We start from the raw sequence: 15,874 nt of genomic DNA, 5'->3' as shown, positions 1-15,874 counted from the left end.
GTTTCTAATAGCCGGCGGGCTGGAACGGCAATATCGCAGGCCGCGGGCTTTGGACGCTAAGGACTCGCGGCCCTGCTGCGTCCTGGTCTTTTAAGACCGGGGGAAGAAGGCAGCCAAGAGGGGCGTTTTGTTTTTGTTTTGCTTTTCCTGAGGGGGAGCGATGATTGCAACGTACCGGAAGCGGTACCGGGGGAGGCCCGCGGGAGCGGCAGCGACGTGTTGTCTGTGCGGCGCTAGGAGCATTTCCCCAGGGTTCTGGGCGAGGAAGGCGGCGGCTACGTGCCTCCTCACCTACCCCTGGCGGGGTCTGCAGGCCTAACAGCGTGGGGCGGCGGCGGCGGCGGCGGCGGGGGCTGGGAGCGTTGGCGGCCGGGGTCCCAGCCATGGCCGAGTCTGTGGAGCGGCTGCAGCAGCGGGTGAAGCAGCTGGAGCGGGAACTGGCACAGGAGAGAAGTCGGCGAGCTGTGGGGGGCGGCGACGGAGGAGGTGGCCGGGTCCGCATCGAGAAGATGAGCCCGGAGGTGGTGGACTCCAATCCCTACAGGTGACCTGCGTTGCGGGTCGGAGGCGGGCTAGGGGGTGAGGTCAAGGTTTGCGAGTGGTCAGGAGTGAGGCGCTCCCTTCCTTTCAAGCTCAACACGGCCTCCCCCCGCCTCCTCTTCTTGTGCTGGGGTCCTGCTCCCAAACGCGCAAGGCCAAGTCTTGGTAGTGGTGGAAAGGTAGCCTTCCTCTTAAAAAAATACACACCCACACCCCCCAAAACCCGAATGAATCAGCCGTATGGTGCGGCTCCCCGGCCTGCTGAGGATACGCGTCCGGTTTCCCTAATGCCCCCTTGCCTCTCCCTCGTTCCGCATGAAGCTGATAGTAATAACTTTCAGAAGATGACATTAAATGTAAAACCCACTAAGCATCAAACTTCGAGTTTCATAAAGGCTTCTCATTATTTCAAAATTGGGGACTTGGGGAGAGCAGGATTAGCTTTAGCTTTAGCTTTAAAGCTGTTCGACTTGACCAGTCCTGCCCGCTCCTGTCCTTTCAGCTGGCTGAATATAGTGCAGTGGTTCTAAGAGTAAGGTCTCTAGAGCCAGACCGATTGGATTCAAATCCTAGCTCTTAGTAGCTGAGCAACCATGGGAAATACTTGTGTATATCAGGGACCAATGGTACCGGTGAAATCTTCAGATAATACCTAAAACTGAAAATCCAGAGGTAACAATGTTGGCGAGCTATTTAGATATTTAGAGATTTGGAGGAAAAGGACGGTCGGGGCCAGAAGGCGGAAGAATTTCCTAGCAAGCCTGGGAGAACTATTTGACTCTTTAAAGTGTAAACGAATGGGAATTTTATGTATATGTGTATAGGTTTAAATGTATATATTAAAAACTTTACGTAACTAGGTAAAGTAGCTTTCTTAAGAGTCCTTGGCGTGCAGTAGGACCTTACTAAAAGTAGACACCATCCATTATGGGCAGAGACAACTATGTTAAACGTTAAATCTGGGTGTTAAATATGAAATATTTACATATGCTAAGAAAGCACAGAAATATGTTGAAATTTCACTTTGACCTATCTCATCTGTACACTTAACATTTAAGTCAATGGTTTTCAATTGTGGCTGTCCATTAGAATATCTGAGGAGCATTAAAAAAAAAAAACTTGTTGCACAGGCTACACCTGGAAGGGTATTCAGTGTTTTAAAGCTGCCCGGGTGACTTAATTTCATCTGGTAAAAGCCAACTGACAGATTTCTTTTAAAGCAGTAATAGTGATTGAGTTTGTGTTTTTCTGTGATGATGTGTTTACCTATATCATAATTAAAAGATTGTAAGCTTTAAAACATTTTTTCTTTGTTTTAAGCCGCCTGATGGCATTGAAACGAATGGGAATTGTAAGCGACTATGAGGTATGGTAAACCTTTCCAAGTTTTTGAAGATGGTTTCAGTAAATGAAAATAATTTCTGATGACATTTTTGATGAAAAGTTAACCAACAAATATATAATTTTGCGTTTCACAGAAAATTCGAACCTTTGCTGTAGCAATAGTAGGTGTTGGTGGAGTTGGTAGTGTGACTGCTGAAATGCTGACAAGATGTGGCATTGGTAAGGTAAAAACATTTCTCTTTGCCTGTCATATAGGGAAACTACTCACTTCTGGAGTAAATCAGGTATAAATTAGGAATTTTTCTCATTAATGGTTTATTGATTTGTGGTGTCTTTTTTCATATTGTTCTTTCTACCCACAGGAGTTAAGAAACAGCCCCACCCAAATGGAAGCTGATATTAATGCTAATAAAACAAGGAATATCTAAATTTTGTTCAGGAATTTTGTGTTTGGGATAATATATATTACAATTTGGGCTTAAATGTTTTAGATATAGAAGCTTAGGAGAGAAGGCTGTTAAATTGATAGTGTGTGAAACACAGGCATCTAACAAATATTTTTTAAACATGCTTTATACAGGATGGACTAGAAAGCATGTACTTTTTTTTTCCAAAAAATAGTTGGTTGCCCTTTATTAACTTATTTAGAAATATTTTAAAAAAATTATTGTAGTTGACATACAGTATTAGTTTTGGGTTTGCAACACAGTAAGTGATTCAACAGTTCTATACATTACTCAGTGCTCATAAGACAGTCACCACTTGTCACCATACAACATTATTGCAATATTGTTGACTATATTCCCTATGTTGTGCTCAGCCTTATAAAAAAATAAAATCTTGCCGTTTATGACAACATGGGTGGTCCAGAGGGTATTATGCTAAGTGAAATAAGAGAAAGACAAATACTACATGATTTCACTTAGATGTGGGATCTAAAAAAACAAAACAAATGAACAAATGAACAAATGAAAAACAGACTGTTAAGTACAGAAAACAAATTGGTGGTTGCCAGGGAGGTGGGTGGGAAAATGGGTGAGATAGGTGAAGAGGATTAAGAGATACAAACTTCTAGTTAGAAAATACCCTTCTTACTCTTAAAATTGAAATGGAGAATGCTCTAAGATTTTTTTTTTAATCTATACTTTTTTTTTTCCACTTTTTTTCTAAAATTGATTTAGGTTGTGGATAGGAAGGAGAGATAACCTTATACCAGTCTCAGATTTGTAAAGCTAAAGTCCGTGATGTTCGATTCCTTGTGCTTGAATACCAAAGCTTTCCACAATTGATTTCCCCCTTTTATTTGTCATTTTGACAAAGCAAGCATTTTTCCCACAAAGTTTATCAGCTTTTTTTTTTTTTAAAGATTTTATTTATTTTATTTGAGAGAGGGAATGAGAGAGAGAGAGCACATGAGAGGGGGGAGGGTCAGAGGGAGAAGCAGACTCCCTGCTTAGCAGGGAGCCCGATGCAGGACTCAATCCCAGGACTCCAGGATCATGACCTGAGCCGAAGGCAGTCGCTTAACCAACTGAGCCACCCAGGCGCCCTCAGCTCTTTTTAATATGTTGGTCTGTCCCATGCCCCAAATTCTTTTTTTTTTTTTTAAAGATTTTATTTATTTGAGAGAGAGTGCATGCCCGTGCACGAGCAAGCTGGGGGGTGGGGAGGCAGACAAGCAGACTCTGCACTGAACACGGAGCCCAGTGTGGGGCTTGATCTCAGTACCCTGAGATCATGACCTGAGCTGAAATCAAGAGTCGGACACTTAATCGACTGAGCCACCTAGGTGCCCCACCCCCCAAATTCTTAAAAGAAAGTGGTTTCAAAATTGGCACTCATTTATCAATATAGAAAAGGCAACACAAAAATACTAAAAATGTTTATTAACATTTTAAAGTCTTTCAAGAAGTTTACAAAAGCCAGCCAACAATTGCTTATAGTTGATGTAAGAACCATGGCTGATTGACCTAGGATGGTAGAGATCATGGAGATTATGGGTGTCAGGTTTGAGTGTGCTTCAGAATCACTTGGAAAGGCTTCTTAAAATATAGATTGCCAGACCCTACCCCGGTGGTTTTGATTCTTTAGGTTTTGAGTGGACCTAAGAATTTGAATTTGTATTAAAGCCCCAGGTGATTCTGATGTTCTGGGGGGATTTTTAAGAACTGCTGGATCCTTGCTACTCAGTCCAATGCCCAAAGTAGTAGCATCAGCATTACCTGGGAGCTTGTTAGAAATGAATACTCCCAGGCCCCCCCACCGCAGGCATGCTGAATTAAGAATCTGTTTAACAAAAGCCCAGATGAATCATACGCATATTAAAGTTGGGGCAGTGCCCCTATATTTCTGACAAGCTCCTGGTGATACTGATGCTGCTAGCCCCGGCCTCATTTTGAGTAGCAGGGCTCTAGAACGGTGGTTATCAAATATTGCTGTAATTAGAATCACCTGGGAAGTTAAAAAATATTTTGATACCCAGAATGGAATAGAATCAATCTTTGGGGATGGGACCCAGACATCAGTATTTTTTAAAACTCTCCTAGTGATTCCAGTGTGCATTCAAGTTTGTAAGTTAAGGATCTACATAGGTAAGTTTCAAAACTCTTTTCATTATGTAAAAACAGATAAAGAAGAAGCTAATTCATGGTTAAATAGGGAAGTGGAGGATTGGAGACTCAGCCTACCTTTTACCCTTTTGCGATGTCCTGGATCACCAGATCTAGATTAGGTGCATTATTTTACAGATGAACATACAGGCCTAAAAAGTGAGTGACTTATCCGTGATCAGAGCTAATTAGTGACAGAGCTACAACTCATACCTCCTATCCCCAAATTTGAGATTTCCTTAACTTATAAACCAGCTATGAGGCTGAAGACTCAAATTTAATACTTGGCCTGACCTAATAAATACTGTCTAATGAGCTGAAATAAGCTATATTTTGTTTTGACTCAGAAAGTTATCATAGAGGGCAGACAGGGGTGATGTATTTTCTAGCAAGATATTAAGGGTTACATAGGTGTTGTTCTGTAGTTTGGGTTAATTTTGTTGTTAATAATAAGATCCCCCCCTTTTTTTTTTATAATTTTAGCTGTGCACAGGATGGTGCACCACAAGCCATAGCCCCCTTCAACCACTGCTGTAGCCTTTGCCTCTGTGCTCACCCTGCCCTGGCCTTTCCCCGCATTTTTGTTTTTATTTTTAAACCTGGGATGCTGAGAATTGTGTTACAGAGTTACAGAATTTTAGATGAAGGAAGGGACCTTGGAAATATTTGAGTGCAATCTGATAATTTCTTACTGATAAGAAATGGGATCTTTAAAAAGGTGTATGTATGAGTGTGTGAGTGTGAGAAATGCTGTTATGCCTAAATATATAGAAGGAAACAACAATTAACTTACTGGTTAGTAATTCTGTTTGGGGTGATCACATTTTAGCCATGAGTTAAGAATGGTGTCATAGTCACAAAAGGAGTCATGTTATACTATAATTTTAATTTATGACATTTGTTATTTTAAAATTTCATCTATCTAATGTGTTATCGGCCTTTAGTAAAGAATTAGAATGAAATGGAATAAACATTATTTTCTCAGTGAATCATTTAGAGAGACAGTAAGTGTTATGGTTCAGGCGCAGATGCTGGGTTGAGAATGCCTGAATTTGAATCCCATTTTCATATATATTAGCTGAGTGACTTTGGGGTATGTGCCATAGTTGTCTCATTTATACCTATATGAGCATTAAATGAGTTAATATATGGTATCTAGTATTTTAGAGTTAGCTAATATTACTGTCAAACTGTTAAACCCATCAAATGTGAAGTCCACTGATTTATTCTTTGTTATTTTTAGCTTATATTTTAGTATGTTTTTCATTAAAATACCACTATTTTCATTTTAGTTGCTACTCTTTGACTATGACAAGGTGGAACTGGCCAATATGAATAGACTTTTCTTCCAGCCTCATCAAGCAGGATTAAGTAAAGTTCAAGCAGCAGAATATACTTTGAGGTAAATGGAATAACAATTAAAAACTATATTTAGTGAAACTTAGTTTGTGCATTTTGTATAAGTTAATGCATAAATTTGGGGCACCTGGGTGGGTCAGTTGATTAAGCAACTGCCTTTGGCTCAGGTCATGATCCTGGAGTTCCAGGATCGAGTCTCGCATGGGACTCCCTGCTCAACAGGGAGTCTGCTTCTCCTACTGACCCTCTCCCCTCTCATGCTCTCTCTCTCTCTCTCTCAAATAAATAAAATCTTAAAAAAAGTTAATGCATAAATTTTTCTCCATAAAAATGCAGGTTTTATACAAATTGTCTTACCTCTTGGAACAGGGTTGGCAACCTTTTTCTGCATAGGGCTGGATAGTAAATATTTTAGGCTTTGAGGGCCAACTATGAAACTGCCCAGCTATGTAGTGGTAGTGCGAGAACAGCTGTAGGCAATAGAAAAATGAATGAGCATGGCAGTGCTCCAGTAAAACTTCGTTTATAGACCCTGATGCTTAAATTCCATGTAATTTTAGCATGTTATGAAATACTGTTCTTTTCTTTTCTGCCACCATTTATCTTATTTATTTATTTATTTTTAAAGATTTTATTTATTTATTTGTGAGAGAGAGAATGAGAGATAGAGAGCATGAGAGGGAAGAGGGTCAGAGGGAGAAGCGGACTCCCTGCCGAGCAGAGAGCCCGATGTGGGACTCGATCCCGGGACTCCATGATCATGACCTGAGCCGAAGGCAGTCGCTTAACCAACTGAGCCACCCAGGCACCCTTCTGCCACCATTTAAAAAAGGAAAAACCATTCTTAGCTTGCAGACTTCATAAAAACAGGTGGTAGGTCAGATTTGGCCCAAGGGCCATACTTTGTTAACCCTTACTAAGAAGTTTCTTTGTGGCCTCAAACATACTTGCACTGAATTAAATAAGGAACAAAGAAGCTCTTTTGTCACGCTAGGCTGTAGCTCACAGAGGTGATAAAGGTTTAATTCCAAGAACATACATGGTAGGAACATTTGTGTAATCCTGCAGTCAACAGGTTTTGAATGTAGTCCTTGAAGTGGGTCAAAGGAATTAGAAGAGGGCTTCGGATTTTCTTTGAATAGCTTGAATTCCATTTTTCTAACCTCTGCTGAATGAACTTTTTCAGCTTTTTCCTGCTTTCACTTAGTATTCCTATCAGTAGTTTAATAATCATTCCCTTTTTCCCTCTTAGGAACATTAATCCTGATGTTCTTTTTGAAGTACACAACTACAATATAACCACAGTAGAAAACTTTCAACATTTCATGGGTAGAATAAGGTAAAATTTTATTTATGAATATTTTGCACGGTGTCCAGCTCAGTTAAACAAGTATTATTAATAATAAAATCTGATGTTTAACTCAGTGAGTTGGTAGATTCGATATGTTTTTAAAATGTTAATTTTTTTGTGATCTTTATGTGTTAGGAGCTCAGTAAAAAGTAAGTATTGTCCAAAAAACAATAGTAACAACAATAAAAAACCAAAAAACCAAAAACCCTGTGATTATAATGATAGAACGAGGGATCCTCAATTATAAGTTCTGTGTTCTAGATTATATTTCTATGTAAAAGTGGTTTTCTGCAGACTTTTGTAACACCACTGAGATATTGAATTATATTCAATTTTTATTACATTTACATTTGGAGTGAAACATGAAAAGAAGTCTGAAAGCTGATAGGGAAATGGTAACTTTTGTGAACAGACTTTATACTTCTTATGCCTTCTAGGCAAAGTAATATAGTATCATTGATGTTCATATTAGTTACTTAATACATACTGGATCTTTAGTATTAAATATTGTCATAATTGTACTCATTTACTGAAAGAATAAATGTGTGCCTGAACAACTACAGTCTAATTAGAGTGTATTTTGTGCCCTGATTTTTTTTTTCCAAATAAATTTATTTTCTTTACCTAGTAATGGTGGATTAGAAGAGGGAAAACCTGTTGACCTAGTTCTTAGCTGTGTGGACAATTTTGAAGCTCGGATGACAATAAATACAGTAAGTATTCCTATTGTATAAGATGTTACACTCATGGATTTATCTATTTTCTTGTATAGTTCTGCATTTAAGAATAGTTCTGCATTTAAAACCTCATGTTTTTTGTTAATTTTTAATTATTTCTTACCCTACCTTTGAAATTTATTCTAATAGCTGTGGGATCTGTCTAGCCTTGCTGGTATGGCTTATATTTCAGTATCCTATTCTCTCTTATGCCAAAAGAGGAAACTATAAAATAGTAGATACTTCTGTTGTACAATTTTTAAAATAAATGACTACCTTAAAATGTCTTAACTCTATGTCAGCATTGGTTTTAACTTATTAAGTAAAGATATAAATATGTATAAATTGCCTACAAACCTGGTTTCTCAGAAATAAAAATCTTTGAATTACTATGTTTTCAATTTTTCAAAAGATATTTTGCAGTTTTTTGTTGCTGAAATTATTTCAGAAAAATGAATTTTTACTTTAATAGGAAATCCAATAAGCCTCATGATTCAATTTAATTAAATAGATATTGACTGCTTACTTAAATGCTGTCAGTTTACTTTAAAAAAAAAAAGATTTTATTTATTTATTTGACAGAGACACAGCGAGAGAGGGTACACAAGCGGGGGGAGTGGAAGAGGGAGAAGCAGGCTTCCAACGGAGCAGGGAGCCTGATGTGGGGCTTGATCCCAGGACCCTGGGATCATGACCTGAGCCGAAGGCAGATGCTTAACAACTGAGCCACCCAGGTGCTCCTGTCAGTTTACTTTTTAAATAGAGTGGCATTTGCCAAGGAATTCCACTACTCATAACTTTCCTCTTTTGAAAAATTTAAAAAAACCCTTGGTGATCCATTTAGTTGAACTCCAATTTTTAATGAAAAGAACTTACAGTAAATTATTCTTTTTATGTTCTTTCTTATGTTTTCACCTGTTTCTACCAAGGCTTGTAATGAACTTGGGCAAACGTGGATGGAGTCTGGGGTCAGTGAAAATGCAGTTTCAGGGCATATACAGCTCATAATTCCTGGAGAATCTGCTTGTTTTGCGGTATGTGTGATTCATTTTGGCTTATTTTTTTCACTATTAAGTACTAGAGTTCCTAGAGGTATTGAAAATGTATTCAAAGAAAAAACAAACTTTGAATGAGATGGAATACTATTTTGAGCATGTTATACTCTTTTCCTTTTGTTTTGAAATATATTTTCTTTCATTCTTTTTCATATAGTGTGCTCCACCACTTGTAGTTGCTGCAAATATTGATGAAAAGACTCTGAAACGAGAAGGTGTTTGTGCAGCCAGTCTTCCTACCACTATGGGAGTGGTTGCTGGGATCTTAGTACAAAATGTGTTAAAGTGAGTGAAGGCAAATTTTTCTGAATAGTCTTGGTTGTTTTTGATAAAAATGTATTTCATAAAGCATTTCAAATACTGGAATTACCAGCTAAATATTTAGTTTTTTAAAAATCTAGTTTTAAATATAAATAAGTTTTTAAAATATGTATAATATATATGTACTTTTAATTTACATACATCTTAGTATATGTAATTTAAATATAAGCATACATATTTTAATACACATATGTTACTCTGTATTTGGAATAGTTCATGTTAAATGGTACAGTAGTACTGGTGTATTTATATATGAAATATTAACCAAATGATTTAAATCTCTGCAGTTTTGACCAAAGGGGATTAAATACACTTCTTTAATTCTTACAAAAAATAATATGAATGTGATTAAAGATTAATGAGGATAATTATCTAATTATCTCTGCTATCCAAAAACAGATATGCAGCAACCACACCATCTAAACTATAGCAACAAAGGAGGGCAAAGATTTCTTTGCAGCTAAAATTAATGTCAAAGGGTTTTTGAACCAACTCACACTTTATTAAAAGCAGAAACCCTTTAGGTGTTCTCTATCTCAGGCCATTTTTTTTTCTCATTTTACAACTTCAGTAAGCTTTGTTATGTTTCCTAACCCTCCAATGTCATAGGAACAAGTTGCAGTATGATATAGAAAGGCACCATGATATTAGAACCGTCAGCTACCAGCAAAAAAATTGTAAAAAGCATACATGAGAACTCTCAAGGCAACTGTCTAGGGCTAGTTCATATAAGAAACCTTCACAACCGTACAAACTGTACAAACTTCAGTAGGCCCTATCTGAACAAAACATTTTATAGTATGGTACAAAAAGGGTGAGGAGGGGAAATCATGGTTATAAACTGTTCTCTTAAGGATATGTCCTATTTAGCCAGCCCCTATTGATGGACATTAAAACTACTTACAGATTTTTTTTTGCTTCTTTTAACAATGCTGCAGATAACATCTTGCATGATCTTATAAATATGAATTTTTAGAAGTGGAATTTCTGAGTTTATGCAATATTTGACAGACAATACTAAATTTCTCCTCCAAAAATATACATTTCTATCACAGTGTAGGAATACCTAGTTCACCCACACTGGTTGATAACACTGGGTATCATCAGACTTTTTAATTTTTGTTAATATGATGGGTAAAAAAAATGGGTATCATTTTAATTTTCAGTTGTTTATGGAAAGGGGTGAGCACTTATATCTTTCTGTGAATTGTCTGCTTCATATCATTTGGTCAGTTTTTTGTCTTGTTATATATTAACATTCATTGCAAATATTTTTCCTTTTGTTTATATTTTGTATGTGATTTTTTTTCCTCTTAAAAGCTTCTAAAAGGAATTAGATGTGACTGGTAGGGAGCACAAGGGAGCTTTATGGCACATGGAAATGTTCTGTTTTTGATCTGGTAGTGATTACATGGGTGAAGACTTTTGGAAAATTTCACTGAGCTATGTATTTAAGATCGTAAACTTTAAAGTAAGTTGTGTATAAAAACTTTTAAAGTAGTTAGATTTAGTACCATATCTCAGGGATTCTTCACATTTTGACGTCAGTACTTAAAAGTACTGTTTTGTTACAAAAATCATTATGTACTTCCATACCATTTTTTAAAAATTCAATTATTTCTAATACTTTTATGGCTTATTTAAGTGTACTTTGATTTGTTTTTCTAGGTTTCTGTTAAATTTTGGTACTGTTAGTTTTTACCTTGGATATAATGCAATGCAGGATTTTTTTCCTACTATGTCCATGAAGCCAAATCCTCAGTGTGATGACAGAAATTGCAGGAAGCAGCAGGAAGAATATAAGGTATACATCAATCCATCAGAATGTATGAGAGGTCATATTATTTGGACAGTAATTTAAAACAGTTATTTAGATTTGGAATACAAGATAAATGGATTCTGAATTTTGCAAGTTTTTTTTATGGTATGTCTAATGTGGAAATGTTAGTAAAAAATTCACCATGCCTCAAAAGTAAAAAAATCTTTCTGAAGTCCTTTCTTGCTTTTGGTAAAATAAAAAGCCTATCTGAATTCTTGCTCAATGCTTCAGAGGCCCAAGAGTAAGAACACTTTGATACTGTTTGATTTCTACAGAAAAAGGTAGCAGCACTGCCCAAACAGGAGGCTACTCAAGAAGAGGAAGAGATAATACATGAAGACAATGAATGGGGTAGGAATTCTTTCATAAATTGAAATGGCAGTGTCAAATCTCTTATGGAAGGGAATATAATTATAATTATACAAATTTTGAGTAATTATTGTTTATTAAGTTCCTTGAAAACTGTTGTAAGATCATATTTAACTCTATAGGTATTGAGTTGGTATCCGAGGTTTCAGAAGAGGAACTGAAAAATTCTTCAGGTCCAATTCCTGACTTACCCGAAGGAATTACAGTGGCATACACAATTCCCAAAAAGGTACTTCCAAAATCTGATTTACCATAAGTAAATGTTATATAAGAGAAAGTTTATTTATCTTTTCATTTTCATCCTATTTTATAATGCCAATGCAGTATTTACTGTTTTAGATATTTTACGTTATAGGCATTAAGATGTGTAAGAGAAGGTGTTCAGTGTTAATGTGGAAATAGGCACAGTGCCTTTTAAAATCTTTGAAACACAGACCTAAAATAGTGTTATTGATTCATGAATGGATCAGATAAAGTAGATTTTGATTAAACGAAGATAACATTTTTGAATGTTGAGCATTTTAGCCCTTAATACCACTTAAAAATACCATTGCAGTAGAGATCTCAAGAATGTTGAAATTACTGTCTTATAAATCAAAAGATTGGTGGGGAAAGTAAAGGATTTTGTCTGTCCTAAAAATTAGAAGGCATATTTCTTAAAGTTTACTTTGTAAACTAGTTGAACATGGTTAAAACTTAGTGATTATATATTCCTAAGCATCACAAATTTTATATGGTTATTTTTTCACTATGTTTCCCTCATTTGTTGATAGCAAGAAGATTCTGTAGCTGAGGCAACTGTGGAAGATTCTGGTGAAAGCTTGGAAGACCTTATGGCCAAGATGAAGAATATGTAGATAATGGACTGACCTATATTTTATTTCCTGAGGTTAGACCTATTCCCTTGCAATTAAAAAAATCATTTAAAAATTCACAGAACTTAGGGCAACATTAATTGATACATAATCTTCACAAAATTGTTACACTTCTTGAAAAGTGTTGTTTGTAGCTTTTTTCCCTTCAACTAAATCAGTAATTCCTAAAACTCATGTTTCATTCTAGTTAAGAAAACTTGAAAATTTAGCCACTGAAATGCTTTTGCCTTTTGGGAGGGGTGGGAAGAAAGGACCAATATGATGCTATATTTGTTTTCCTTCCAGTAATCCTTTGTGGTCTGTTGCCCAAGGCCATGGATAATAAAGTAGTATGTGGTTCTCAAATATAGGGAAAGGACAGGAGGTACATCCAATTGATTAGAGCTAGCAGGTATCTACTCATTGTATTTAGAATCTTTCTCTACAAGAACACTATCCACTATTATTAACTTGGCCAACAGTGAATTTAAAATAGTTAATCTATAAAATAAAAAATATCCTCTCAAATGTTACCTGACTAAATACAAGCTAAAATGTAGTCATTGGAAAAGTTTGTAAACCTGTGAATTCAAAACAAGACAAATGCAAATAAAGTAAGCTTTTTTCATGGATAAACAAATAAAGGTACTTCCAGGAAGTACAAATTATTATATTTCTGCCCTGACCAAGGAAAGAAATCCTTGCATGTGTAGAACATATATCTGGAGTCACTACACTTTATTGAGGAGTAACGAATAAATTTAGTTTAAGATCATCTAGATTATACCCGTCATATGGGCTACCTTCTGAGTACTTCATTTAAATTTGATTTTCTAGATAATTAGATAGTTGTCCTGTGTTGGCATAAAAGAGACCTAAATTACGTCTGTAATGACTGACATGTATTTATTCACTAGAAGGGTATCATTTACCCTGATCATTGACCACTAAATTATAAACTGATAAACTGTTTTCTCTAAAGTTGCATACAAATAATGAAAGCTTAAGAGAGCCTTAGTTAAATTCCCAGTGGTTTGGAGACCAATAAAAAATATGCACGTGTAACCATTATCAGTAGGATGTTACTATGCTATGTTAATCTTCTGTTTTGATTTTTTTTACTTTGAAGATATGAATGAATAAATTGTATCTCTAGGGAAGAAATGTTAATACAAAATGAAAAATGCAATTTCCACTTGTAAAATAAAGTTCTAAAAACTGATTTCAGAAAGTCCCAAATATCAAATATGTTCAATATATTTGCTTTGAGATCCTAGAATCTATAATTATAGTGATTCTTCTGTTTAGAGTAAGGTCAGGAAAGAGGGGGATGGTAGCCTTGAAACTTATTTATGTTGCCTTGGTAGGTCATTTGCCATTAAAAAAGAAATAGTGAATTCATCTGTAAAGTAGTTTTTTCTAGTTACTCGAGATGTTTTGAACTTCAAAAAAGAAATGTAGTCTTTCTAAAAATAACCCCATTCTTTTGGAACATCTGGTATACTGATTTGGTAAGGCTTTGCTTATAATTTTTTTTTTTTTAAAGTAAGCTCCACCTCCAGCGTGGAACCCAGCACGGGGCTTGAACTCACGACTACACTTTGCTTATGATTTAAAAATTGTATAGTTTGATGAAGTATAATAGCCAGAACTCACCTTTGTTCTGCTCTTAACATGCCATTGCACACTGCTGGTGTCTTATACTGTATCAACTATTACCTAAGTTATCTAATTTGTCTAATCTCTTCCATTAAAAAATAGTTGGATGATTTTACCAGAAAAAAACCTGGTAACAGGTATCTTTTGCTACCTGGAGTGCTCTCTTAACAGTCTGTATGCCATGAAAACTTACATATAGTAGCCAATTATGAGAAATTAATCATCACCGAGTTTTATATTACTAAATAAATCTGTAGTGCTTGACCATATTTTTAAACACTGTTGTTTCTAATGTGAAAGAATGAAACACACTCCCCAAATTGCCATAGCACAAAGGCTCTAAATTACAGTAAAACAATATGTTCAGCTTTAACCCCTTCCCCATTGTGAATGGGAAGTTTTAATTTATGTACCACTTAAATGTTTTATGTAGTGAAAAAAATATGCATCCTAGGTTTTCTCACATAAAATACTTGTTGAATACCTACAAACACACAGATCAACACAAAAAAGTAATAACCATTTAAGAATATTAAGGAAGATTTAACCCTCCAATTGCAGTTTTTTTCCATATTTCTCTTTCTGCCAATCTTAATGAAAATTAACTATAACTACCATTATCTGGTTCCTACCAATTCAGATGTAACTGAGTTGTCTGAAAGCTACCTTTTTCATCATGAAGGTGTGTATCAATGTGAACATATTTCTATTAGAGAACCTCAAATACAAAGAGATGTCTGTCCCAGCTTTTTTTTTTTTTAAGATTTTATTTATTAGAGAACACGAGCGGGGGTGAGGGGAAGAGGGAGAAGCGGACTCCCTGCTGAGCAGGGAGCCCGATGCTGGGCTTGATCCCAGGACTCCAGGATCATGACCTGAGCTGAAGGCGGACACTTAACCGACTGAGCCACTCAGGCTCCCCTATTTTTAGCTTTTTAAGTAGACACTTTACATGAAAACATTTTAGTTGGTAGTACAATAAGGTCAAAATGCAGCTTCAAAAGTATATTTAAACTTAAATTTTATGAAATATATGGAGTCCTCAACCCCTAACTGTAATTACGAATTTTTACCATAAATCACTTTGAATGCTATTATATTTCCACTATGTTTTTCAAGTCCAAATTTTGTGGGGACAAAGAATAAATGCCTATTATTCTTTTGCTAGTTTTTCCTTTTTTCAGGGTTCTTCTAGAATATTAATCTCAGATTATTTCCTAAAGCAGTTTTTTTTAAGGGCATTAAACTTAATATACTACTTATAGTGTATTAAATTACTATATTACCAGATAATCAAATTTTAAACTTTAGTAGCTTAATTCTGAAATCAGTGTATGGTAATTTGTGAATTTAATTACTTTGTGCCTGTCATAGCTGGCAAACCCAGAAAGATGTACTATGGTCATATTTTATCTTCTTTCCTTTTGAACTTCTTTCAAAAGGGGAAGAAGGATGCTCATTTTATAAGATCCTGCCAAATTCTTGTACGTCACCACTATAGTGCCTTAAAATCAGACCATTGCTTCTCAAACTTAGGTGCATATGAACCACCTGGAGATCTAGCCAAATTGCAGATTCTGATTTAGTAGGTCTGAGGAGAGGCTCTAGAGTCTTAATTTTTCATAAGCTAGTTTTTCATACTGATGATCCCAGTTCATGGACCACCCTGTGTGTAGCCAAGCCTTACAGAACATTAACCAAAACCCAATAAAGTTGCCAAAACTTAATTTGAGCAAACTATTCAGTATGGATATTTTTCAAGTATTTTTTGTAATGTTCAAAGTATTAATTATGTAACTACAACTCTTGTATAAATTGAAGTGGGAAAAAATACCTTGAAATTGCACTTTTATTTTAAAACAGTGAAGTATGGTTATA

At 35.9% G+C, this 15,874-nt stretch overlaps 1 protein-coding gene across 1 annotated transcript; it reads left to right on the top strand.

Moving 5' to 3' along the window:
* Nucleotides 1-194: 194 nt before the first annotated feature.
* On the top strand, nt 195-15,849 carry UBA5 (ubiquitin like modifier activating enzyme 5). The gene is made up of 12 exons (XM_028099144.2): nt 195-544; nt 1,861-1,906; nt 2,019-2,108; nt 5,786-5,895; nt 7,105-7,191; nt 7,832-7,916; nt 8,849-8,953; nt 9,132-9,259; nt 10,964-11,099; nt 11,390-11,465; nt 11,606-11,712; nt 12,257-15,849. The coding sequence occupies exons 1-12, from the start codon at nt 384-386 to the stop codon at nt 12,338-12,340; spliced, it is 1,215 nt and encodes a 404-aa protein (XP_027954945.1). The 5' UTR covers nt 195-383; the 3' UTR covers nt 12,341-15,849.
* Nucleotides 15,850-15,874: the final 25 nt, after the last annotated feature.

Source organism: Eumetopias jubatus, unplaced genomic scaffold (genome assembly GCF_037043125.1).
Source record: "Eumetopias jubatus isolate StellerSeaLion01/CBP00866 unplaced genomic scaffold, mEumJub1_p1.0 scaffold_1, whole genome shotgun sequence".
Classification (NCBI taxonomy): Eukaryota; Metazoa; Chordata; class Mammalia; order Carnivora; family Otariidae; genus Eumetopias; species Eumetopias jubatus.
This window is presented reverse-complemented; position numbering and strand designations above follow the sequence as displayed.

Bases quoted from the DNA above. Each gene is read 5' to 3' on its own strand.
- UBA5 (XM_028099144.2), top strand. From the start codon at position 384: ATGGCCGAGTCTGTGGAGCGGCTGCAGCAGCGGGTGAAGCAGCTGGAG. The intron at 1,907-2,018 runs GTATGGTAAACC...TGCGTTTCACAG, and splicing joins GAATTGTAAGCGACTATGAG to AAAATTCGAACCTTTGCTGT. The intron at 11,713-12,256 runs GTACTTCCAAAA...ATTTGTTGATAG, and splicing joins CATACACAATTCCCAAAAAG to CAAGAAGATTCTGTAGCTGA.